At 42.8% G+C, this 26,616-nt stretch overlaps 1 protein-coding gene across 1 annotated transcript in view; it reads right to left on the bottom strand.

Moving 5' to 3' along the window:
- Positions 1-11,358: 11,358 nt before the first annotated feature.
- RNF122 (ring finger protein 122) overlaps positions 11,359-26,616 on the bottom strand; it is a 16,815-nt gene continuing 1,557 nt past the window's right edge. Inside the window, exons 2-6 of the mRNA XM_006859974.1 lie at positions 22,274-22,430; positions 14,537-14,582; positions 14,188-14,229; positions 11,749-11,831; positions 11,359-11,496 (exon numbers count right to left, since the gene is read on the bottom strand). Of these exons, the coding sequence (XP_006860036.1) occupies positions 11,382-11,496; positions 11,749-11,831; positions 14,188-14,229; positions 14,537-14,582; positions 22,274-22,430 (443 nt within the window). The 3' untranslated portion in view covers positions 11,359-11,381. The remainder of the gene's footprint in view (positions 11,497-11,748; positions 11,832-14,187; positions 14,230-14,536; positions 14,583-22,273; positions 22,431-26,616) is intronic.

Here is a 26,616-nt window from a genome sequence, read left to right as displayed (position 1 = left end):
GAAGTTTATCAGAAAAGGCTTATTTATCTTCATTCTCAAGACAGAGTTTCAGTTTACTTGAAAAAAGAGAAATTAGTTGTAAAAGTTAATGTGAGTGTCTCACACCAACAATAATAGCAAAGTTCAAAAAAGCAGAGGACAATAAGTGCTGGCAAGAATGTGGAGAGACTCGGACCCTCCTGCATTGCTGGTGGGAATGCAAAATGGTCCAACCACTCTGCAAAACAGTATGGTGCTTCCTCAGAAGGTTGGAAATAGACATACCTCATGATCCAGCAATTTCTGTACTTGGTATATGTCCACAAGAAATACCAGCCAAAACACAAGTAGATATATGCACACCAATGTTTACTGCAGCATTATTCACAATAACAAAAAGATGGAGACAGTTTAAGTGCCCATCAGTGGAGGAATAGATAAACAAACTTTGACATATATACACAATGGAATATTATGCTACCTTGAAGAATAACAAGGAAGCTGCAAGCCACTGCAAAACATGGATGAACCTTGAGGACATGCTGAGTGAAATTGTTGTTGTTAAGTGCCATCGAGTCGGTTCTGACCCATAGTGACCCTGGATAGGGTTTCCGAGGAGCAGCTGGTGAGCTTGAACCGCTAACCTTACATTTCAAATGACTTTGCAATCTGGTGCATTAACCCACAGTGCCACACCAGGACTCCTGAGTGAAATTAGTCAGTCACAAAAGAACAAATATTGTATAAGACCATTCTTGTAAATGCTTAAGAAAAGATACCCATACTAAAAGGGAAAAAAAAAAAATTTACTTTGAAATGCATTTAAAAAATACGTTATGGATAGAGAGAAGGGTAGACAGATATTACTAAATATTCATTATAGAATTCAGGTAGTAATTATATGGATATTCACCCTGTATCTTTTTCATTTGGGAAGAATTGAAGGTGGCAGACCCCAAGGTTAATGGGGACTTACACCTTAGCTCCCAGGTAATACCTCTGGAGGGTACCAGATCTCAGTGCAGTTAGCTATGAGTGACCATGCCAGGCTGGGCCCCATGTACGTCAACAAGCTTCCCAGATTTCAAACCTGCCACCAAAGATGGTAGATTATGGACCTTGGGCCTCAGAGAACATATAGCTCAGTGGTTAAGTAGTATATACAGAGGATGAGAGGGAGTTATTTGTGTAACACTCCTAAAAGGAAAGAGAGCATTTCAGACTGGGTATAAGGTTAGTGGCCCAGGATCAAAGGAATTTTAAAGAGAAGGAAACAACATATTCCTGGAATGTATTTTTTTCATGTATAAGCCTATATATGTATTCCTACAATATGTTCCTAGAATATAGGTTTTTGTGATTGAGATTTATGCTTAAAACCTGATATTGAAGACCCACACCACTAAATCGCTTGTATTTTGGTCTTTTTAAAACTCCTCTATACTTTTGGAAGAAGTGCAGCCAGAGTGCTCCTTGGAGGCCAGGATGGCCAAACTTCGTCTCTCATACTTCAGACATACTGTCAGGACGGACCAGTCGCTGGAGAAGGATATCATGTTTGTTAAAATGGAGGGTCAGAGAAAAAGAGGAAGACCCCCAGTGAGATGGATTGGCCAAGTGACAGCATGGATGGACTCAAGTGTGGCAACAGTAGTGAGGTTGGCCCAGGATCAGGCAGTGTTTCGTTCTGCTGTGCATATTGTCGCTATGAGTCAGTACCGACTGGATGGCACCTAACAACATCAACAACAACATACTTAAATTATTCCAATTTCTTCCTCATGTGATATTTCTCTCTCTCTTTTTTTCAGTTCTGTCAGCTTTTCTGTAGACATAACATTACAGAGAAGAATCCAGTAGTGAGTTGGTCAATGCTGAGTAAGGGAGTCGGTGACTTCCTGGCTCATTATTGTTATGCTATTGTATTTTCGATTTGATTTGTTATGACTTATGTCCAATTTGGCTTCTACTATATTTTCCACATCATTTTCTTCTACGATTCACTAAGCAGATCTACCTTTTCCTTTATTTGGGTTTGGGTTTATTTGTCTTTTTCACATTGCATCATTTCTTTAATGTATACCTGTTTTTGAGAGTATCAGCCGCTGTCTTGAGACTTACTGGGCATATTGAATACTAAACATTTAGGGACTCAGAACTGGCCCCTGTGGGAGTTTATACCATTAGAGTTAAAGCCTTAGTAAATTGTGTATCTTTTGAAATGGCCCACCAGGAGGGTTCTGTGATGGCTTTGTTGCTGTCAACAGTATTAGAAAATAGGTGGGATGAAGAATAATAGGGTGGTAGGAGGAATGGGGGAGAAAAGTGGATTGGAAAACTGTGCTGCTGTGTATCACCAGAGGAGAGGTAACAGTTTGAAGAGTGCTCAGGAGCCATCAGAAGCATTTTCTTGTGCCTTCTGGTGTTACTAAAAGGAGCCCTGATGGTGTGTGGTTAAGCATTCGAACGCTAGCCAGAAGGTCAGTGATTCGAACTCACTAGCAGCTCTATAGGGGAAAGTTGTAGTAATCTACTTACATGATTGCCCAGACCCAAAGCAGACTACACTCACTGCTCTTCAGTTGATTGTCGACTCACAGTGATCCTATAGGACAGAGTTAGAAGTGATACATAGGGTGTCAAGGCTGTAATCTTTATAGGAGCAGATCCCCAGGCCTTCTCTCCTGTCAAACCACTGGTGGTTAAAACTGACCACAGCCAAGTGCTGAACTTCAGCACCATCAGAGCTTCCCTTGTAAAGATTGTGGTGGAATGGTGGTATGCCATGGAGTCGGTTCCAACTCATAGTGACCCTATAGATTATAGTCTTAAAAATCCCATGAAGCAATTCTACATATCTTGTAGAGATGCTGAGTCAGAATCTGGTGGTGCTACTTAAGTTTACCCTTCATCTCTAGAGCACATGCCCTAATTTGCTGTTAGGGCTGTCACATAGGGATGGAATTAGGAGCCATGCCAAAAGCATGACATCACTCATGGCTCTGTCTACATAGTGTCTACAGTCAGCCACTTTATGAGTGAAGGAATTAAATGGGTATTTTTTTTTTCCTTTCTTTTTTTCTTATAAGATCAGTAGGAACCCAAGGCTGACTGTCTGAGGCATAGTAAATAACTTGAGTTTTATTTTTTTTCTGTAAGTGGCATTTTTCTACAGTCCCATGTTATTGGCTATTCATTGGTCCTTGTCTCCAATTTGATCACAAAGAACCCACTGATTCTGTGACTATGACTTCAACAAAAGATTTCCCCATGAGTGACTGATAGGGTCAGAAGCACCCAAGATGTTACTCTGCCATAGACAAAGGAAAGTGGCAGAATGGCAGCGCTAAGAGCCATTGAGTTGGTTCTGACACACAGCGACCATGTATTGGGTTTCCCAGGTAACTGCCAACCTTGTGGTTAGCAGTCCAGTGCTTATCCTATGTGCCACACCAGGGCAATAGGGGGAAAACATGGCAAATGTGAAGTGCCATTGAGTGGGTTCCAACTCATAGCAACCTTGACTAGGCTTTCTGAGAAGTAGCTGGTGAGTTTGAACCACTGACCTTACAGTTCAAATCGACTTACAGTCCAGTAGTTATCCTACAGCACCACACCAGGGCTCCCTGAGTGGCATTTTTCTACAATCCCATGTTAATGACTGTCAATTGGCAAGCAAAATTGGGAGGTATAAAAGCCCTAGTGAAAATGCAAACATTCTTCCTAGTGAAATATGAGTCTGGATGTAAGAATAGGAGAAAGGGGCACAAATAGAAGGAGTTCCTCAAGTACCCATTGTTTCAAGAGACCCAGTTTGAGAGTTAAAATAGTCTGCCAGTAGGAGGTCTGAGTTTCCTATCTTTTCTTCAATTATTTATTTCACATAAGGGTATTCCAAATACCATTGTAATTCACTGTGAAGTTGAAAAAAAAAAAAAAATCCATAGTCCTGGATGTTGACAAGCAAACAAATATTGTGTTGTTGTCAAGAGCTGTCGAGTTGATTCCGACCCATAGCGACCCTGTATAGGATTTCCAAGGAGCAGCTGGTGAGCTTGAACCACCGACCTTGCAGTTCAAAGGGCTTTGCAGTCTGGCGCATTAACCCACAGCGCCACACCAGCATATTAGGCTTTTGTATTCTTGGACTCCATTATCTTGGAGCTACTTTGAGTATTAAGGAGCTCTGGTAGCACAGTGATTACAAATTGGGTTGCTAATCTCAAGGTCAGCAGTTGGAAACTAGCAGCAGTTCCATGGGAGAAAGATGAGGCTTTCTGCTCCTGTAAAGATTTACAGCCTCACTATGAGTCAGAATCGACTCCGTGGCATGTAACCACCACCACTAGCACTTTGAGTATTATTACGGAGATCAATCTGCTTTTGAAGATATGTAAGGCCAGCAGGCCAGCCCTGAATTGAAGATCCTCACAGTCTGGATTTATGATTTGGCATTGTCTGTGTAATTATTGGTAAGCCATTTAGCTTTTCTCAACATACTTTTCCTAACCCATAACTCAGAGAGGTTTATAAAGAAAGTGAGGCAAAATGTATTTTTGTGAAAGATCTTTGGTGGTGTGTTACCTTGAATTTACTTAAAATAGCTTTTCTATCCAATGTCTTCTTTTTTAAATGTTTTATTGTGAATTATGTGATAGTTTACATGGGAGAACATTAGCTTTGCATTCATCCTATCGTATATCGTTTCATTGCCAACCAAAGGGTATACTCCACAAGCCTGCTCCTCGGTTGTCAGCACACAACCCTTCTCCCTCTCTGGGTCTATAGTTCCCAGCCACTCCATTTCTCCATGTCATCGTCTCGGCCTCCATCTCTGGTGTTACTGTTTCTCTGGGTAGGGTCCCGCACTCTGCTCTTCTCTTCCAATGTCTTCTTAATTCCCACCAGGTAATTGGGTTGTTGTTGTTATAGTGCTGTTAAGTCAGCTCCAACCCATTGCTACCTGGTATAGGGTTTCTGAGGAGTGACTAGTGAGCTTGAACTGCTGACCCTGTGGTTCAAATGACTTTGCAGTCCAGCACATTAACCCCACAGTGATGTCCTGCAGATAAGGTGTACAGGACTCTAAGGATGGGATTGGTTAGTTTTACCCTCCAGTTAGGTTTAAAAGGACCATAAGATTCCCAGTGACAGCAGAAGCAATGCCTACAAGCAGGAGACTGGCTTGCAAAATGTGCCCTTTGGGCATCCACAGATTGGCCCAAAGAGCTTTACACCTCTTGACTTAGCAGGACAGAAGCCAAGGGATCAATGGCTGAGAGACTGAAGACAAGAGAGGCATGCCTGCAACATGGCAGACAGACAAAAGACGTTCCTGCCCGGAGAACTCCTGTGTCCTGAGTTGGTTTTGATCCTGAATTGTATCCTGTTCACGTCCCTAATAAACCCCATAATCATGGTGTTTTGAGTTCTACGTAGCCATTGAAATGGACTATTAAACCCAGATGTGAAGCTGATGGTTGGTGTCAGGATAAAGAAGGTTGTAGGGTAGAGGCATGCCTGATTTCTACTTCATAGAAATCGACCTTCAGCTGGTTTTGAGTTTCTCTTTTGCCCTTGTGAAACCAGGGGAAGTCAGATGTGGGTCACACCTGGTTTTTGCAGGTGGATAAGTGGTGTGGCACTATGGGATAAAGTATTTGACCACAAGGTCAGTTCAAGCCACAAGGCCGGTGGTTCAAACTCACCAGCCACTCCTTGGAAACCCTGAACCGGGTCACTGAGTCGGAACTAACTTGATGGCACTTAACAAGTGCTTACTAGCTTTTGATTGACCTGATAGGTGTTGGTAACTATCACAGAAACTGGGATCCTGGTGATGAACGAATATCACTAGCTTCCTTCAGTTAGATACAGGTTTTTCTTTAGTAAAGAGAATAGTGCTAAATACACTGTGTTGTTGCATGCTGTACAGTTGGCACTGACTCATAGTGACCCTGTATTGTGTTTCTGAGGCTGTGAATATTTATGAAGTATAGAGCCTTATCTCTAAGAGCTTCTGGTGGGTTTGAACTGCTGACCTTGTAGTTAGCAGTCCAATGCTTATCCTACAGTGCCTCCAGCACTTCTCAAATATACTGTGTTGTTAAGTGCGATCACAGGAACCCTATACAGGGTTTCCTAGGAGTGGCTGGTGGATTTGAATCACTAACCTTGCAGTTAGCAGTCTAGTACTTTTCTTACTGTGCTACACCAGGACTCCCAAATACACTGTAGTTAGGAGAGGATATCCCATGTGAGTAAAGTCTTACTAAAGGTAATACAGAAACAGCTGCAATCATACATTGACAGAGAACTTCCAGAGGTTCAAGCCAGATTCAGAAGCGGACGTGGAATGAGGGATATCATTGCTGATGTCTGATGGATCTTGGCTGAAAGTAAAGAATACCAGGAAGATATTTACTTGTGCTTTATTGACTATGCAAAGGCTTTCAATTATGTGGATTATGACAAGCTATGGACAACATTGTGAAGTATGAGTATCCCGGAACACTCAATTGTGCTTGTGAGGAATCTGTACATGGACCAAGAGACAATTGTTCGAAGAGAACATGGGAACACTGAATGGTTTACAATGAAGAAAGGTGTGCCACAGGGTTGTATTCTTTCACCACACTTATTCAACCTGTGTACTGAGCAAATAATCTGAGAGTCTGGGTTATATGAAAAAAATCAGGATTGGAGGAAGATTTATTAATATTGAAGTTGTCAAAGACTTCATTCTTCTTGGATTAACTGTCAACACTCATGGAAGCAGCCAAGAAATCAAATGACATATTGCATTAGGCAAATCTGCTGCACAAGACCTTTTTAAAGTGTTGAACAACAAAGATGTCAGCTTGAGGACTAAGGTGTGCCTGATCCAAGTCATGGTATTTTCAATACCCTCATATGCATGTGAAAGCTGGACAGTGAATAAGGAAGACCATAGAAGGATTGATACTTTTGAGTTATGGTGTTGGAGAAGAATATTGAAAGTGCCATGGGCTACTAAAAGAACCAACAGATCTGTATTGGAAGAAGTGCAGCCAGAGTGCTCCTTGGAGGCCAAGATGGCCAAACTTTGCCTCTCATACTTCAGACATATTGTCAGGAGGGACCAGTCGATGGAGAAGGATGTCATGTTTGGTAAGGTGGAGGGCCAGGAAGACCCCCAGCAAGATGGATTGGCAAAGTGGCAACATCAGTGGGCTCAAGTGTGGCAACAATCATGAGGTTGGGCCAGGATTGGGCAGTGTTTTGTTTAGTTGTGCATAGGGACACTGAGTCAGTACCAACTCGACGGCACCTAACAACAACAACTGAGATTAGTTTTATATGGTGCCAAGAACCTGGGACTTCATTAATAAGAATCCTGAAAATTCTTTACCAGTTCCAATTGCAATCCAGTTGATTCCAACTCATGGCACCCTTGTGTGTTGAGTAGAACTGTACGGCACAGGGTTTCCAATGGCTGACTATTTAGGAAGTAGATACCAGGCCTTTTATTTTATGGTCAGAGAAGAAAATAATTGGCTCAGTTTTCCAAGGTTCCCCAGATATTTTTCTTATAAAGCCCTAAAGAAATTTCAGGAGTCTTAATTTCAAATGCTTAATACTTTCAGTTACTAACTGAAAGTTTCGTGATTTGAGTCCCCTACTGGTGTGGCGCAAAGGGTAAGAACTTGACTGCTAACCACAAGATCAGCAGTTTACACTCACCAGCTCCTCCTTGGAAACCCTATGCAGAGTTGCTGAGTTAGAACCTACTCAACAGCTCTTAACACTGTAGGATAAGCACTGAACTGGCAAGATTGGTTTGAACTACAAGGTTGGCAGTTCAAACTCATCATCTGCTCCTCAGAAACCCTGTATAGGGTCTCTATGTGTCGGAACCAACTTGACAGCACTTAACAAGGAGGAACTTCAATAGTTCCCTGTCTTTGTATGATTGCAGCTATTTTTTAACGACCTTTAGCAAAATTTTACTGGCATGTGATATTAATAATTTTCTGATGATTTCCACATTTGTTGGACACAAATATGGATCTCTCCCAATCAGTGGGCCAGGTAGTGGTCTTCCAAATTTCTTGGCATAGATGAGTGAGTGCCACCAATGCTGCATCAGTTTGTTGAAAGATTTCAGTATATCTTGGAATTCTTCCTTCAGTACCACTGGCTTTTGAAATAGTTGATCATCAAGACATTTCTTTTTGGTACAGTGACTCTGTGCATTTCTTCCATCTTGTTTTGATTCTTTCTGCATCATTCAATATTTTGCCCAAAAGAATCCTTCATTATTACAAGTTGAGTTTTTTCAGCTTGAGAAATGCTGAGCTTGTTTTCCTTTTTGGCATTCTAAACTCCAGATCTCTATAACATTTCATTATAATATTTAACTTTGTCTTCTTGAGCTGCCCTTTGAAATTTTCTTTTGCTTCCTCATTTCATCTCTATACTGGAGAGCAAGTTTCAGAGTCTCTTTTGACATCCATTTTTTGTCTTTTCTTTCTTGCCTTCTTAATGACCTTCTGCTTTCTTTATTGCAACAGTACACCATCAGGGAACTGCCAGTGGTTCAAGGTAGAGTTAGAAGAGGATGTGAAATGAGAGATATCACTGTTGACATCAGATGGTTCGTGGCTGAAAGCAGAGAATACCCAAAAGCTGTTTTCCTGTGCTTTATTGACTATGTAAAGGCTTTCTCAACCATGTAGATCATGACCAACTATGAACAACATTGTGGAGAATGAGTTATTTTGGAATACTTAATTGAGCTCATGAGGAATTTGTACACAGACCTAGAGGCAGTTATTCAAAACATGGCATCAGGATTGGAGACTCATTAACAACCTGTGATATGCAAATGATACAACCTTGCTTGCTGAAAACAAAGGACTTAAAATACTGATGAAGATCAAATACTACAACCTTTGGTATAGGCTGCACCTGAAGGTAAGGAAACAATTCCTCACCAATGGACCAATAAATAACATCATGATAAATGGAGGAAAGATTGAAGCTGTCAATGACTTCACTTTGCTTAGATCCAACGTCAACACTCATGAAAGCAACAGTCAAGTAATCAAACAATATATTGCAGCACAAGACATCTTTAAAGTGTTCAAGAGCAAAGATGTCAGTTTGAGGACTAAAGGGTACCTGACCCAGGCCGCAGTATTTTCAATAACTTGAGATGAGTGATTGTTTAATTTCTGCTTAGCTCCTGCAGATCCACCTCTGCCAAACTAAAAATATCAAGCATTGCTTTCTCTGTGTTCCCCGCCATGGACTATGCTAACTACACTGAAGCCTTGAAAAGATGACAAGGCATTTCTACCCTGCCATTTAGACTTCAGGACATTGACATTCAAATGTGTGGTTATAGACATGTTAGGGTCATTGTTTTAATCAGAATTATGTCAACACTGATGAATTTTGTTTAAGTGGAAGGGGAGGTAGTAGGGCAGAAGATGGAGAAGTCAGCCACGTAAATTACTCATTTACGTGGATCTCATCCCAACAACGTAGCCACATTGAGGCCACAGCGTAGCTAGGCACAGGGCTTGTTATTTTCTAGGGAATGCATTTTGTTCTCCACTAAAGCACGCTGACAGTGCAAGAGTGAGCAGCAACAGCTTCACCAATGGACAAAAGTAGTAGGCCGTAAGTCTGTCAGCAGTACCCAGGGCCTGTCAGTCTTTGAGGAAGAGGAGGAGCAGGAGCTAAGGAAGTAAAGAGAAAGGAGGAATTGGGCAAGGTACTCCAGCAAGACAGTGCTGATGACTTCACTTTGGGCTGTCCAGCGTGAACTCTAACCTCCCTGACACAATTATAGGTGTAGGCGAGTATCACCTTCCCAGGGCCTGGCTCCTCTGGGTGCATAGGCATCTCCTGCACATCTGTGAGTCACCCACTATACCAAATGCCTCTCTTGTGCACAGCACCCAGAACATGTTCCCTGGAATGACTGCTGGTACTGCCATTTCACCTAGTAGTGGGCAAGCACCACCCAGTCGCTCCATTCTCATGACTATAGTGACCTCATATAGGGGTTCTGAGGAGTGGCTGGTAAGTTTGAACTGCTGATCTTGTGGTTATAGCAGTCCAGTGCTTATCTTGCAGTTACCACAGCTAGTAAGTAGCTTAGAAAAGAGTAGTAAGGAAAGAGACCAAGCTTCTATGATGGCAATCTGAACCTTTTTAGTTGTAATTCAAGCAGGTTGCTGATTAATACAAGTACAATTCTATTAATTTCATGTCATAGTCAAACAAAATATGTGGTTGAGAACATCAACTTTCTCAAAAAAAAAAAAAAAAAGCCTGGCTTAGTCAGGATTTGGGTCTAGGGCAGTGAGAAGAGGCAGACAGTGACAGTGAACATTTCCCCTCTATGGGCAGTAAAGGTCCAACAGGAACAGGCCACAACCACAGGCAAAAAGAGGTTAGAGAAACTGGTTATTAAATTTAATTTTGTTTAAATACATACCCTTTCCCCATCCTCACCCACTCTGGGAAGGAACAGAACGTTCCCCCACCCCCTTTCATTCTGGGGACTCCACGTATAAAGCCTGAGATGGTGAGGATGACATATAAAAATACTATTTACAAAGGAAAAAAAAGGTTTCTGCTTTTACTGTAACTTTCTGACACCCCACCCCCAGGCCCACTTTTGCTTCTTTAGGAAGGGGGAAAAAAATTCTAGGAATCAATCTGAGTGTAAAACAAGTCCCTATTCCAGAGGGGCACTCAAACCCCCAGCATGAACCAGGAAGCTCTGAGATTAACTGAGGAAGAGAGAAATTGGATAGCACCTCAGATGCTAGCAGGGGATGATGGGGTTTGTCCCCTATTACCCTGCTGTCAGTTAGCCGGCCAGCCAGGCTTTGTTTCAACAGGTCTCATGTAAACATTGACTGTTTCCTTTCATATGTCCCTGCTCTTCCCTACTTCACACAGTGCTCCACTCACCTCCACTGTAGGCATTTGGTTCCTTGATCTTTCCTTCCTTCCCTTCTAACCCTTCCTTTGAAAAGCGTGAGAAGAGAAGGGGAGGTTACAGACTGGGCAGAGCCCATCTCATTCCTTTTCCTAGGTAAGGCTGACTTATCCTCCCAAGGAGGGCTTATAAAAAGTGTTCCAGGTTCTTGGCCAGAGAAGGGTGTGCTTATTTCCCCAGAGCAGGGAATGGGCAAGTAGATAGTTCAGTACCAGGATGCAATGGTCTTGTCGGGTGATGCCATTGATACTGAGCAGGGAAGGTGTCTTCAGGAGGCAGACAGGTAGGCTAGGTCTGGCACTAGAGTCACCCTAGGGCAAAGACCAACCTCACACCATCCTCCCCTTCAAGGTGAGCATGATCATCACTGTAGCTTCTCTAGGTCTTGGTGTAGAGGCAGTGCTCACACCAGTTCATCCAATAGGATTCCAATGCTCTGAGAGGCCTCTGAGGGACCAGCAATGGGCTTGTTACACATAGGGCAGACACAGCGTACCTCTAGCCACTTTACCAGACACCTGTGGGCCAAAAAAAAAAAGCGTTATGCCTCATCATGCTCTAGTTGTCTATCATCGTTAAGAAATATTTGTAGCCTTTCCCTGATCTAACTCCCCAGCTTATTTGGTGTGCTCAGACCAGACAAGATTTAAGGCTTCACTGGTAAAGGGGTATAGGGAATCTGGTAGAATCTAGGAAGTACTAGAAGATGTTCTCGCTCTATTTCTCTTTCAAAAGGGACCCTTCAGTGCATATCCCCATTAGATACTTACTTCCGGTGAAAGGCATGTTGGCATGGGAGCATCCCTAGCTCGTCCTTCCCCTTGAAGTCTTCTAGACAGACTGCACAGGTCTGCTGTAGAATGGAAGAAGTGTGAGAGGAGATCAGAGGGAGAACCTCACTCACCCATCCTGAATATACATGATCTCATCCACATCTGAGAAAATTATCCTGTAGCCCCGTCTCTTCTCTCAGCCAGAGAAGCCTTAGTCATATTTTATAAAACAGCACTGATAGCCAACTATGACGTAATTGTTGGTTTCTCCCTGTCCAGAGCAAAGTAGAGTTAAAAAAAACCAACAGACTAATGGGCCACATGAACCTAGACTTCAAGGACTCTGAGACCAAAAGAATTAGGTGGTACCCAGCTACCACAGCTGGTCACTCTGAAAGGATCACAATTTGAGATCCTGGATAGTTGTTGTTAAGTGCCTTTGACTTGGTTCCGACTCATAGTGACCCCGTATCCTAGTAAAGTGGGAGAAAAATGTAGAACAAAACTCAAAACAATTAAAACTAATAGGCTTACTGGTCTAATAGAGAATGGTGGAACCTTTGAAGCTATGGCCCTTAGACACCCTTCAAGCCTGGAACTCCAGTGGCTTTAAATTTTCTAAATTTCAATAGACAGGCCTATGAGGTGAAAAGTAACAACAGGGAGATATGGACTCCTTTGAACAATCAATCATATGAGATCCATAGGGGAGCATATGCTCAGGGATGAAGCTCAGAAAGCAAGAAGGATGAATGGAAATGATAAACACTGAAGAGGAAGTAGGAAGAGTGCTATTACATGGTGGGGATTACAATTCATGTCACAAAACAAACTGTGTATGAATTGTTCAATGGAAAAGTAATTTGCTCTGTACACTTGCATCCAAACCATAATTTAAAGAACAAAGACAAACTGAACTGGTAATATGATAATCACTAGCTACATGTGGCTGTTTGCACTTAAAATAACCCAAATAAGACAAAATTAAAACTGTATTTCCTTAGTCACACTAGCTGCATTTCAAGTGCTCAACAGCCTCACATAGCTAGTGGCTACCATAATGAACAGAGCAGATATACAACATTCCCATCATCACAAAGTTTTACTGGACAGTGCTAGCTCTAGAAGGCTGATTTTGATCCTTGGTAACCTAGTACATTTGGCGACAGGGCACTTAGCAATACCTGCAGATAAGGATGGGGGGTGGGGGATGGTGTATTTGGTCAGTTATATTCTTTAAATCTAGTCCTGAGCTCTGGTAGCGTAGTGGTTACAAATCGGGCTGCGAACCGCAAGGTCAGCAGTTCAAAACTACCAGTTGTTCCGTGGGAGAAAGATGAGGCTTTCTGCTCCCGTAAAGATTTACAGCCTTGGAAACCCTGTACAGGGTCGCTATGAGTCGGAACCAACTCCACGGCACATAACAACAACAACAACAACATATATTCCTATATGTTAACCCCCTAATTTCACCTTAATAACTGTTCTACAAAATTGGCTTATAACTTAGTTCAGAAAACATTGGAAATTGCCAAGGTATAAGAATGGATATCAAGAAGGATGGGATGAGACCATGTCTCGCCAATCTCATGATCAGTGATATCTGTGATCCTCCCCTCTGCCAGACAACCACAAGCACCGTCTGTCTAGGACAGGTGTGTCTGTGGTTATGGAAGGAAGCCTTGAGGAATGGGTTAAGTGACCTCAAAGGCATGGATGAGAAAGGGACAGGAAGTGGCTTATGCCTAAAATAGAGTTGAGGGGGACTGACGGAATGAGGACTATGTAGGGAGATAGGAGGGAAGTAGGAGAAAATGTAGGAATGCCTACACTAGTTAAATTCACACTCACACACAAAAAAATCCTCCCCACTGTTGACAAGTTAATTCTGATTTATAGCAAGCCTATGGAACAAAGTAAAGCCGCCCCAGAGAGTTTCCAATGCAGTAATCAGTATAGAAGCAGACTGCCATTTCTTATGTGGAGTGGCTGGTGGCTTTGAACTACTGACCTCTCAGTTAGCAGTCAGCACTTTAACCACAGTGCCTCCTCTTTAGGCAGGGCATAAAAACTTTATTTTCTTTACTGAAATATCAGGACTTGAAAAATTAGCTGACACCTGTGTTTTTCATTGGAGTGGTGTAGTCACTATCCTCCCCCACAGCCCTCAGCTTAACAATTATCCACTACTTTGGCTCAATGTCCATACTTCTGCAAGCCCATTTAGAATCCCTTTGTTTTTTTACTATGCCAGTTCTAGAGATAATGAATTCTATATATTATCTGCTGGGATGAGTCTTTGGCTTTTATTTAGCCAAAGGAGATATGAAGGTAAGGAATGAAAAAATGCCTGAAAGCACCCAGGCTGAGAGCTGGAGAAAGGTGCCATTTGCCCTACCTGCTGGACCCGCCCACATGCTGCCCTAGGATACTCACCCCATATAATTGTAACTTCTTGGCATCACCTTTAAGCACCACCTGGAAAGTCAAGGGAGAAAGGAGGAGGTATGATGTCAGAAGAAGCCAACCACAGGAACCAGAGGCCTCAAAGGGTTAGAGTAAAATCAGCCAAAGAAGGAGCTCCCAGCACCCCCGTGGGAATCCCTGTGAAGTGGAGGCTGTGAGGTATTACCTGGGACAAGCCAGACTCAAAGACAGGAAATGGACTTTGCCTAAGGGGAGGTCAGAATGGAGGCCAGAGGAGCTAGAACTTGTTCTCTTCCTCCCTATGGAGGCAAGTAGTAGAGGCCTAAAGATGGGCAAAGGGGAAACGTTGGCACTTTACCTCCTTATATCCATATCGTTCACTCTGTGCCTGGTTCCGGAGTTTGCTGAAGGAGATAGAAAAAGGCAAGAAAACAAGTTACTATGCCTTTGCATAAACCCAGCGATGTCAAAGTAGGAGGGGCTGGCTGGATACTTGGGCCTTCTGTTGGGGGCAAGGGTGCTTGTCCCAGACAGCACGCAGTAGGGTTGAACTTAGGTCACTCAGAGTTGATTAATGACTAAGAATTGATTCAGGCTCGGTAATCTCCTATTTTATTGCTAAATCCCACACACCATCTCACATTCACTCTCCCTGCCCTTTCCCAACAACAGATACAGTTCTTCAGGTATCCAAACTAAACTGATTTAAAAAAATCTGCTTATTCTCTCATGTAAACCTCACAATAAAAACTTAAAAAAAAAAAAATCTGCTTACAGGGTATAAAGAAGGTGCTTATCACTGTTGTGTACTGAGCTGCTTCCGACTCACAGAGGACCTTATAGGAAGACTAGAACTGCCCGTAGAGTTTTTACAGGGCAGCCCAATAGGGTCTTTTCTCAACGAGTGTGTTCCAACAGCCTACCTTTTAGTCAGCAGCCCAGTATTTAATCATTGTGCCATTAGGGGCACATGTTGTTGTTGTTGTTAAGTATCATGGAGTGAGTTCTGACTCATAGTGACCCTGCACAGGGTTTCTGAGGCTGTAAATCTTCACGGGAGCAGAAAGCCGCATCTTTCTCCCGCAGCACTGCTGATAATTTCGAACTGCTGACCTTGAGGTCGGCAGCCCGACTCATAACCACTATGCTACCAGAGCTCCTCGGTTATTGTTAAGTGCCATCAAATTGGTTCTGTAGAGGGTTCTGTATAGGATTGTATAGCAATCCTGTATAGGGTGGTGGACTTGAACCATTGACCTTTTGGTTAGCAGTCCACTGCTTATCCTATAGTGCCAAACCATGGTTCATACCCACTGCTATTAAGTAAATCCTGACTCACAGTGACTTTATAGGATAGATTAAGACCGTTTCCTGGGGTTTCAGAGACTGTAAATCTTTATGGGAGTAGAAAGCCTCATCTTTTTCCTCACAGAGCAGCTGGTAGATTTGAACTAACAACCTTAAGGTCAGCAGCCAAAAACTTAACCTAGTACACCAGCAAGGGTCCTTACTATTATGTGCCATTGAGTTGGTTTCAACTCACAGAGATCCTGTATGGGGTTTCCGAGGCTCTAAATTTTTGTGGAAGCAAAAAGCCTCATCCATCTTCTACGGAATAGCTGGTGGGCTCAAACCACCAATTTTGTAGCTCACAATCCAGTGCTTATCCTACAGAGTCATTACACTCCCTAGGGGGTCCATATGTTGTTGTTAAATGCCATCGAGTCGGCTTCAACTCATAGTGACTATGTATAGGGTTTCTGAGGAGCAACTGGTAGGTTTGAACCATTGACCTTGTGGTTGGCAGTCTAGTTCTTATCCTACAGCATCACAACAGGACTCCTTGGGGTCCATATGCTGTTATTGTTAAGTGCCGTTGAGTTGATTCCGACTCATAGTGAACCTGTATAAGGTTTCCAAGAGTGGCTGGTGAGTTTGAACTGCTGACCTCATGATTCAAACAGACCTTGCGGTCCAGTGCTTTATCCCACAGTGCCACAGGAGTAAAATGTTTTGACAAGGGATATTTCCATTAAGCCTGGGTAGCAGGACAAATAGTCTCTGTTGACTCTCGGGAATTTTCCACCCAGAGAATACAAGTATTCTGAAATCAAAGCACACTCTTCCCTTCATACTGCCAGATAAACACACATGGTCCCTTCTTTGTTTCCCTCTTTTCCTTTTAAACTGGTGGCCTGCATAAGGCCTCAATAGCCAAAACACAGCATGTGGTTATTAACAGCGAGACCATAACAGTTACTGAGGACTTGCTATGTATTAGACTCTATACTACGATCACTCCTGTTTACATTAAATCCTAAACTCTTTAGAGGAAGGTGAATTTTTTATATATAGATGAGGAATCTGAAGCCTAGGAGTTGATTATCTTGCCCAGACTTCATAGAGCTAGTTGGCAACAGAGTCCGGATTTGACTCAAAGTCTCTCAGTGCTCCACCAATTAGGTTATAGCTTTCCTCAAGCTACACAGTTCTGAGAATATGAACTGGTTTCAGGAAGTACCCTGTGTTTTATCAAGTCCACAATGCAAGTGGTTAGCACTATGATTATGCATTGTGTTTTTGTTACTTTAAGATTTCAAGTAGGGGAAACTTTCACTTTTGCTTTCACAATTTTACAGGAAGCTTATATGGTACTGTAGAATAAGTACTAGAGTGCTAACTGCAAGGTCAGCAGTTCAAGCCCACCAGTCGCTCGGCATAAAAAAAGATGATGTCTTTTCCCTTAAAGATTTACAGTCTTAGACAGCCTAAAGAGCGGTTCTACCCTGTCTGAGGGTTGCTATGAGTTGGAACTGACTCAGTGGCAGTGGGTTGGGTTTGGTATGGTTTACATGAGCTATAATAGGCCCCCGTGGCCCAAAGTTGGCCGTTTAAGTCCACCCAGCAGCACTGTGGGAAAACATCTGACAATCTGCTTTTGTAAAAATCTTACAGTCAAGAAAACCCTATAGAACTGTTGTACTCTGTGATAAACAGGCTCACTAAGAGTCAGAATTATTAGACAAAAATCATTTTTTTTTAAACTACATGGGCTATAAGAAACTGGCTGAAGGGCAGACATTTGTTAATTTAAGTAGAGGGGGAAATTGAAAAGAGAAAAAAAAAAAAGAAGACAGATGGGGCTTTCTCTCCTACTTACCATTTCTAAACAAATTGGAGTTATTTGGAAAAAGCAGCAGAAACCCACCAGGTTAGAAAGGGGTTGGCAACTATGGCTTTGAGGGTCAAATCTGGCTCACTGCCTATTTTTCCAAGGCCCACAAGATTAGACTGTTTTTTATTTTTAAATGGCTGGCAAAAAAACAAAACAGAGTAACATTTCATGATGTGTGACAATTATACGAAATTCAAATTTCAGTGTCCGTAAACTTTTGCTAGAACACAACCATGCCCATTCACTTACGTATTGTCTACGACTTGGTTTCAAACCCTAACAGTAGAGTTGAAGAAGGCTGATGGAGGCTGTAACTCTTGCAAAACTTAAAGTATTTATGATCTGGCAAAAGACTGTTGATCTGAGTTAGAGAAAAAGAACCTCTAATTATTGAAAGCCCTAATCAAGGGGGTAAGATAAGGCACAGGTAGAACCAGAGACACTGAAACTGCTACATGAGTCAAGTAAGTGGTGGACCAGGCAGAAGGTGGGGGCTGAGTCCGTCCCCAATGCCCAGGTTAGGGAGCAGATAAGACAGCCAGCCAGCCCTCAATCACTCCTAATAGGAAGTCAGGAGACCTGGCAAAGGCCTGTTCCTGGAGCCTCCCAAGAGCTCCAGACCAAGTGGAATCCTGCCATAGCTGGCTTTCTTGGCTAGGGCTGCACATCCACATATAACCCCTCAACTCTTTCTCACCTCTACATCTTTCCTGCTCACTCAATGAGTTGGGCTAAAAATCGTACCAGTGTACCTGTACCACTAGCCTACATCTTTAATTTTGTAGAGAATTTTTGGTACAGAAAAAGCATATACCTGCAAATGAGAGGGACAGGGCAGGATGCATGCAATGCCTAAATGAGCACCTACCTGGGGATGGAAGACAGTGTTCTGGTTGTTGTTAGAGAGTTTACAGCCACTTTCTGAAGGAGAAAGGTACCATTACTCCATTAAGAAGTAGAATCAGCACTGGACTGTGAACCACAAGGTTGGCAGTGGAAACCTACCAGCTGCTCCTTGGAAACCCCACGCAGGACTGCTATGAGTTGAAACTAACTCAACGGCAACAACATACAGCAAATAAGGGAGTGGTCAAGAGCCATTTTCAGACTCTATCTGGAAAAACTAGGGAATGTCACACATCTTTTTTGAGTCTCAATTGCCTCATCTGCAGCATAGCTATAATTATGTAGTGTGTGCTATACTTTGTTGTTAACGTCTGCCTAGGGCTCACTCTTCCCCCACCCTCATACTTGTCTTCCTGGCTCCCCCTTTAATGGCCTGCTTGGCTTCCCCTTTAATGGTCTTAGCTAAGAATCGTTCAGAAGCCTTGATTCTCATAGGCCAGGACTCAGCACAGGGAAGGGATTCCAATAAGGCTGAGTTAAGTGATGTTGAGTCTGTTTTGACTCATAATGACACTGTATAAGGTTTCCTATATAGGGTTTCTGAGGCTTTAAATCTTTGGCCGGAGCAGAAAGACTTATCTTTCTTCCAAGGAACAACTGGTGGGCTCAAACTGCTGACTTTGCAGTCTGCAGTCTGGTGCTTATCCTATGGAGCCACCATACTGTATATAGATTTATTTATAATGAGGCTAGGAGGAGTCCATTAAAAAACTCCACCCCTCAGGGAGGCATAGATTGTGATGAAATGGGGCCAAAAAGTTTGCAAAGGAAACGGAGCAAAAAGTAAAGACTACAGGCTCTCCAGCTGAGGAGCGAGTGCCAGCAACTTGGACAGGTGGTTTTCTCAGCTGTTGGCGCAAACCAACTAAAAATACCCTGATTTCAATTAGACCATTTCTAGTCACTGCCAGTGGGGCTCTCCCTTGTTCCCTTTTGAAACAAACAATGCAGCAGGTCCTGAAAATAATCATTCTTTTCCTGCCAATTCCTACTTCACTGTCCCCTCCATCCTGTGTAGGGCAAAGGCCTACTTTGAGACAAGAGAAAAGAATGAGCAATGGGGAGCTGGGAGTGGAGACTGGCCTTGGTCGATGAGCTCACCAGGTCGGGGAGCAGTGGTCATGGGCCAATTTTGGCTGAGGAGGAAACTGAGAAGGAGGGAGAGGAAGTGGCTTCTGTGCTTGTGTATCTTTCTATATATAGTCACACACAGGCTGTCACATACCAGCGGGTCTCTGGAACTATGAAACTCTCAGGATCAACTGGCTATAGCACACAGAGGGCAGGGCGATGAAGGAACAGATTACTGCAGAAGGGACAGGTGGTACTGGGCACTGCCACAGTAGGGGTAGCTTTTGGTATCATATGGTTACTGCTCTGTTCTTGTACTCCAGCCAAAGAGAAATATGAAATCAGCAATACACAGTTCTCCAACCTGTTCTTTCTGCAGAACTCCAACCCCTAATTGTGAGTCGTGGTGATGGGTGGCATAGTTGCTCCCCCACCTCCCATTCAAGGAGTAAGAATCATAGAGGACAAACATATGGAAGGTACCTGGAAAACTTGGAGTGTTACCAGGTTAGCCCATTTGTTTTCCTTGCTATATCTGATCTGGAGCATGTTCTTAACTGTCTGAGCATGAATTCCTGATCTGTAAAGTTGACTAACCTAAGTTGGAGAGTTGTTCAGAGCATTAAATGAACTGTTTTTCAAAATGTAGACCATAATGTCTAGCCCGCAGAAGGCATTTTGTAAAAAGGAGCTAAAAAACCTGCTAGTGGCAGAATTAGGAAATAAACCCTGATTATCTGCTTCCTGGACCAGAATGGTTTCTTCTAGGTTTTTTTTCTCTTGGCTACCTTTGCAGCTTGGCATGTGTGTGCCTGTGTGTGGGGGCCGTGGGGGTGGAGGAAAGAACCAAATAGTGCTGGTTTTTATAGACTCCTCCTAGCCTCAACATAAATCAATCTTTGGTAGGTCTCCATCTTCAGTCTCTGGCAAATTGCATGAATTGCTTGATTGGAGGTGGGGGGTGGGGCAGAAAGACAGAAGAGTTTGAGATGGAAAACTCAGATCTGATAAAGGGCAATAGGTGGGATAGTGGGAGAGATATCAAACCAGAAGTTGGTCCTCACCTTCACTAACTATGCAAATTTCAGACTCAATTGTACAAGAGGGGAAAATAAACCACAATCTTCTGCACAGACATTTAAGTGAAGACTTCTAGTCCCAGGGAGTGGTTTGAAAAGTTCTCTAGCAGAAGAGGTCAAAGGTAACTGATTGAGAAGCCCTGAAGCAATGCCCAAGGGTACTTCCCTTTCTTACAAAGACTGCTTCCAGTCTTAGACGTTATCAACAAGCACAGGCCTTCCCTTTAGCTATCTGCCTTCTATCTGAAACACTCAAATTCAGCAGGTCAGTGAAGAAGAGTCCAGGACTACTCACTCAAGATCCAGGGCTACTTTCACTTAATTGTTGCATCTTAGAGGACTTGACTCAACATTGGTCTAAACTATAGCTGATGGTTCTCACGCAGACATTTGGAAGAGAGGGAGTTTTCACAGGGGTTCTAGGGAACTTTTGAATTGTGGCATCACCTGCAGAAAGCAACTGCCCAACCAGCACATGAAGCCAATGAGCAAGGTCTGACCACACCAAGAAGGTTCACCTGGGGTTCCGAGTGTAACCACATGAGGAATGATGTAATCTATGTGGTGAGGCTGATTATGAGCTCTGAACCTGATGTTCAGCAGGGGATTCCAGGTTAGTGACTATACAGGGAGAGAGAGGAGAGCGTGCACGTCATTGGGACATGGAAGCTCTGTATTGTGATCTCTCCCAAACCTCACCATGCATTTCTTCATTTGTATCCTTTTTGGCTGTGGTCAAGCTGTAGCCATTAAATATGATGTTCTCTCTGAAGTCTGTGAATGTTCCAACAAATTAATGAACTCACCGGCGCAGTGAGCCAGCAGGGGCTGGTGTCTACCTAAATGACAACCTGAAAGAAGGTGTCCTTCTAAACTTGTGAACTCTGACCCAGGCCTGGGTGGCTATGGGCAGGGAAAATGTGCTGTGCTAGTGACTGGTGGGAGGATGCAGAGGTGGGAAAGTAAAGACTGGATTCATGTCTGCATTTTGGGAATTGGATTCATGCAGTAAAAATAGGATTTGCTCACTGTGCCTTTTGCTTAGTGAGAACTACTAGCATATTCTAATGTTCTAATGGACAAGGTGTTTAACACTCCTTGGATGTACAGGGTAGTTCCATACAACGAAGAATTGCCAATGTCAACAGCACCTCCAGTACGAAACACTATTTTGATTTCTACCCTAACACTACCCAAATTTTCTAAAGAAAATAGCTATCAGCTCCCATGTCCTTCAACAGAAGGTGAAGAAATAGTCCCTGGAGTTTCATAACCTTTGCCAACCTCAAATCCTTTGCTGGATCTCTAAGCAATTTAGAATAAGTGGCATTCTCTCTCTCTCTCTCTCTTTTTTTCACTCACAAAAATAAGAACTCACAAGGCAGGATAAACAAGCAGCTCTCCAGACATCAGTTTGCTAATATTAGCATCGGGAAGGTTGACAACATTATTTCCCAGGAGGGCAAAGGAACATACCGCTGGTGTAACTGATGCCCATCTGTCTTGTTCCTGGTCACCCAGAGGGCATGGGTAGAAGAGTTAAAGACAGTTAAATGAACATCAGCTGTATTACAAGAAGCCTTGGTTAGACAGTAATTCTAGGCAACAGCCTTAGAATAACCAGCCAAGAAAGTGGGATGCAGCCCAGCACACGGTGACCTTATATGCTCTGGGACAACTTGATAGGCTGATGTAAATAGAAACACCAGGCCTCAGGGGCCCAGAGAAGGACAAGCTAAGCCATGTCCTCAAAGAAGTGGTTCCAGGAGTAATGAGGCCAAGTAACTCTACAGTGGAAGCCTCATTCAACTTACCCTACCTTGATTCCCCCACCCCACCCCAGGTCAACCAGCATTCTACCCACCTGATAAAATAGCAGCAGAAGATGAGGCTAAGCATGAAGACAAAGATGCCTGTGCCAAAGATGACCATGTAGATGTTGAGGGGGAGGTCTTGGAAGCTGATGGGTGGCATTGAGCAGGACTTGTTGGTGCTAACCAGTCCCAGGCCGCAGAAACACCCTGTAAAGAAGGAGGAAAAATAGTATTAATTAGAAATTTAGCACTGGGGCTGTTCTGTTACTGTTCGTTAGCAAGATGGAGACATGAATGGCATGTCTGATTCATTGGCTCTGGATTGATATGTAGCTTCAACAATTAACTAATGGTGTGGTCTTGGGTAAATCATCTAACCAATCTGTGAAATGAGGTAGTACACAAAACACTTAAGAGAGTAGCACCTCCATCTAGGGTGATCAAGATTTTCAGACAAGGGACAGAAAACGGAAAACTGAGTTCTAAAGAAGGCCATAGCAAACTGAGGAGACGAAGTTGAGAAAACCTTATTTCCAAGGCTGTCTGTCTCTCCCTAGGTAGCTATGTGATCCTTAAGTAACCTCTCTAAGCTTTACTTTGTCATATGAAGATGAGGGAAAAAATATTTAAAAAAACAATGGTGTAAGGAATATGCTTTGTAAATTGAATGGTCATTTGTCATTAAAGCAGCTGCTCCAGCAAATAGGCGGAACCAAGATTAGAACAGTGTTCCAGAAAAGTGGCAGAGAAGGAGGCTTTCCAGCTTACTTTCCTGATCACTTTTCCCCTTTTTACTCAAAGGGTCAGCAATCAATCCCACAGCAGAAGTGGCATCCTCTAGGAGCCTGTTAAAATGCAGAATCCCCACCCCAGACTCAATCAGAATCTAAAAGATGCCCAGGTGATTCCTATGCATTCCATCTGAGAACCACTGGCTACCCAGCAGATAATTCCTGTTCTCACACGACTCAGGAGTAACTCCCAATTAATCTTACCATCATGGTGCTCACCCACCTTGCCAGTGTGTGGTGTTGGGTGAGTATGCAGTCAAGTTCTGGCCAAGAAAACATGAGAGAAGAGTTTCTGGAAAAGGAAAGCATTCTTGCTTTTAAGACAAGTGGGTGTTATCATATCTCCCCGAAATGTCTGGAAAGTTGGGGCAGCCAACTTGTGGCTGTAAAGAGAGCAATCCAATCTAAAGTCTACAGCTGAGAAAGGCAGAAAAGAAATAAGGGAAGAGACCTGGAGTCCTTGATGATGTCAGCTAAGTTACTAAATTAAGCAACCTTGAAGTCACTCACAGGAATCTTGGTGGCACAGTGGTTAAAGTGCTCAGCTGCTAACAGATAAGTCAGAGGTTCCCTGCAGGAGAACAATATGGCAGTCTCACTAAAGATTTGCAACCTTGGAAACACTTTGGTGCAGTTCTGCTCTTTCTATAGGTTATGAATCCACTCAACAACAATGGTTTGGTTTTGGTTTGAAGCCACTTTCTATCTTGTGACATCTGGTTCTGAGTGAGTAGTTTGTACGTGATGTTTAACCATAAGGAAAAAAGTTGAGTGTTTTGTTTTCTGTTTTCCTTGCTTGCAGGCAAAAATAATATAGTGGTTTAAGATAGGCATAAAATTTTGGGGTTTTGAAAGTGGCGAGATAGTTAAACTAGGATTTGCCGTGTACCTGCTACATTTCAAACATATTCCCTTAATTCCAATTTAAGCTTTTTAATTCCACAGTGAAATACTACTTTACCCACAAACAGAAACAAAAGTAAAGATTCATTAAATAATTTGTCCACTGGCCAGCATCTAAAAAGGTCCAACTCCAAAGGCCACAGCACTTGGGCCCTCAACATATGTTTTCAGGCCCTTTACAGCCATCTTGGTAAGGAGCCAGGAACCATTTATACCCATTAGAATAACTATGTTATTCAGCAAAAGACTAGCCTGAAATACTGGATGTCATCCTGGGTACTGCACATCTTGTCTTTATCCTGTATACCTGAGTGGTGACCACAGAATGGGCCTCCTTTTAAACTTCTTTTAAGACTTCAGGCCTAATTCTACTGCCACGTCCTTATTTTAAACACTCACATTACTCACCACAGTCTAATTGATGTCATCCCTGTTTCTAGTCCCAAAGTTCTCTAATTAAGCCCACATGCCTGACACATCCTCCCACTTAGTTTTTATTATGCAGTTCCCAAACTCACAAATGGTTTCATGTCCTCTAAACCATTCTCTCAACTTCATGCCAATTTTCTACCACCACCCTCTGTGGCCCAATCTCTTCTGTTTCCACACCTTTGTTGATGTAGCTTTTCCTGTCTGAAACACCCATTTCCTTCTAGAAGCCCACCAGTCCAGGTCTTTGATACTCCAGTGAACTGTGTTCCCTGAATTCTATATAGTGCTCAGGTTTCTGACACTTGCTTACTCAGTAATTGTCTTACATTGCTCAACTGTTTTTAGCATCAACTTAATTCAGCTCAAACTTGTTTAAAGCATTGGCTATATGACAAATACCATTTAATATAAAAGCATAGAACAATGATGGGATGATTTGACAACCTAGGGAAGAAGACACAAAGATTTGTACTACACAAAGTGAGACCCACATAAGAGGTATGTCTAATTCTGAAAACAAAGATGGCGGCACTGAGTTTATGAGGCCTTCTAACAGGTTGTATCATCCCTAGGTCTGAGGACAGTGACTTGGACAATTTTTTAATATTCCCCAGGCCCTAGTCTCATGTTTGGCACTATACTTGCAATAACTAGTTAATAGATAAACAAAAAAAGGTAAGTTAGATAAACATCATGAATTCTCATAATTGTTCATAAAATGTATCTTCTTTTTGGTTCCTATTTCCATAAAGTCTTTCCCTAAGCTTCCCATTGTTTTTATTTTATTTCTTCCCATTTGCCTCTTGGTGCTCTTGGCATGAGCTCTCACTTCAAAGAAAGGAGACTGATAATTGGGAAAATTGCCCAGAAACTGCCCTCTACTAATGGATCATCATCAGTCAACCAAAAAGTATGGTGAGGACTTGCTTGATTTATGTATTGACTTAAACATTGTGGGGAACAAAATGTGAAAGATCTATTTCTTGTGCTGAAGGGTTGTGGGGTTTTTTTTTTGTTTTTTTTTTTTTGGTAAGCCAAAGGATCAATTTTCCACAAACAGCAATAAACAGAGGGGCAACCTTCAGTTCACTCTAGAAAAGGATCTCAGGTTCTCCCTCCAAGGAACTATCCTCAATGCCAGTGAATCCTTCTTCCCCAGCAGGCTCATATCAAACCCCCTGCTTCGCAGTATGTGATGCTTTTACAGGGTCTAACCCCTTAAGTGCTTTGACCTTTCGGTTCACCATTTTATGATTTGGGCTTAGGTTCCCCAAAATCCTCGCTTGGTTTCCTGTTCTGGGAACATGCAGAGCATGTGGCAGCAGCTGCTGCAGAGGGTACGTGTGTGAACTCTGCAGACACTTTGGCCCTGGTAATCCTTTAATCAGTTCATCTTTATCTCAATTTTATCCAGACTGATATTATCCAGTCTTCTCCTGGGGTTCCAGGGAATCCCTGTTACTGACTAAAAGGTTTGAAGTTTGAGTTCATCCAAAGGCACCTGAAATATAGGTCTAACCATCGACTTCTGAGAAATCAGTCATTGAAAAACTTGCCGAGTACACTTCCACTCTGGCATACAGGGGTCACCATGAGTCAGAGTTTGCTTGATGGCAACTGGTTTGGGAGGGCTCCAGGATTAATGGAGTCCTGGTGTGTCACTGTGGATTAATGCGCTGGACTGCAATGTCGGTTTGAAGAAGCCGCTCCTCGGAAACCCTATACTGGGTCGCTATGGGTCAGAACCGACTCAACGGCACTTAACAACAACAATAAGGATTAACTTCACCCGTTTGGGAATACATGATATCAAGGTGGGTGTGAAGAGCTTTATAGCTAATATGATAGGGGCCATTTGCTTGTGGGGAGCATAAGATAAGCACTGCACTGTGACCCACAAAGTCTCCAGTTCGAGCCTGTGGCTCGCAAACCACTGCGCAGGAGAATGATGAGGCTTTCTGCTCCCACAAAGATTTAAAAACCTTGGAAACTCACCTATAATACTCGACGATACTTAACAACATTTCTCTGTATAACTTATTAAAACATTTCTCTGTATAACTTATTAAAACAAGCAAACAAAAAGATTTAGGTTTTCTTCTAAAACTTATAAGGACAGCAAGTATCAGTCTCAGAAATAAAGGACCTATTTTCTACAAAGAGGTGAAGGGGCTTGCTTCCTCACTGGAGTCCAAGAACAGGATTGCTTTCCCTTTAAGAAGTAAAAATAAAGCAGCAAATCCTAGGTGGGTCTGAAGCCTCATTCC

Source organism: Chrysochloris asiatica, unplaced genomic scaffold, assembly GCF_000296735.1.
Source record: "Chrysochloris asiatica unplaced genomic scaffold, ChrAsi1.0 scaffold00035, whole genome shotgun sequence".
In the NCBI taxonomy this organism is placed as follows: Eukaryota; Metazoa; Chordata; class Mammalia; order Afrosoricida; family Chrysochloridae; genus Chrysochloris; species Chrysochloris asiatica.
This window is presented reverse-complemented; position numbering and strand designations above follow the sequence as displayed.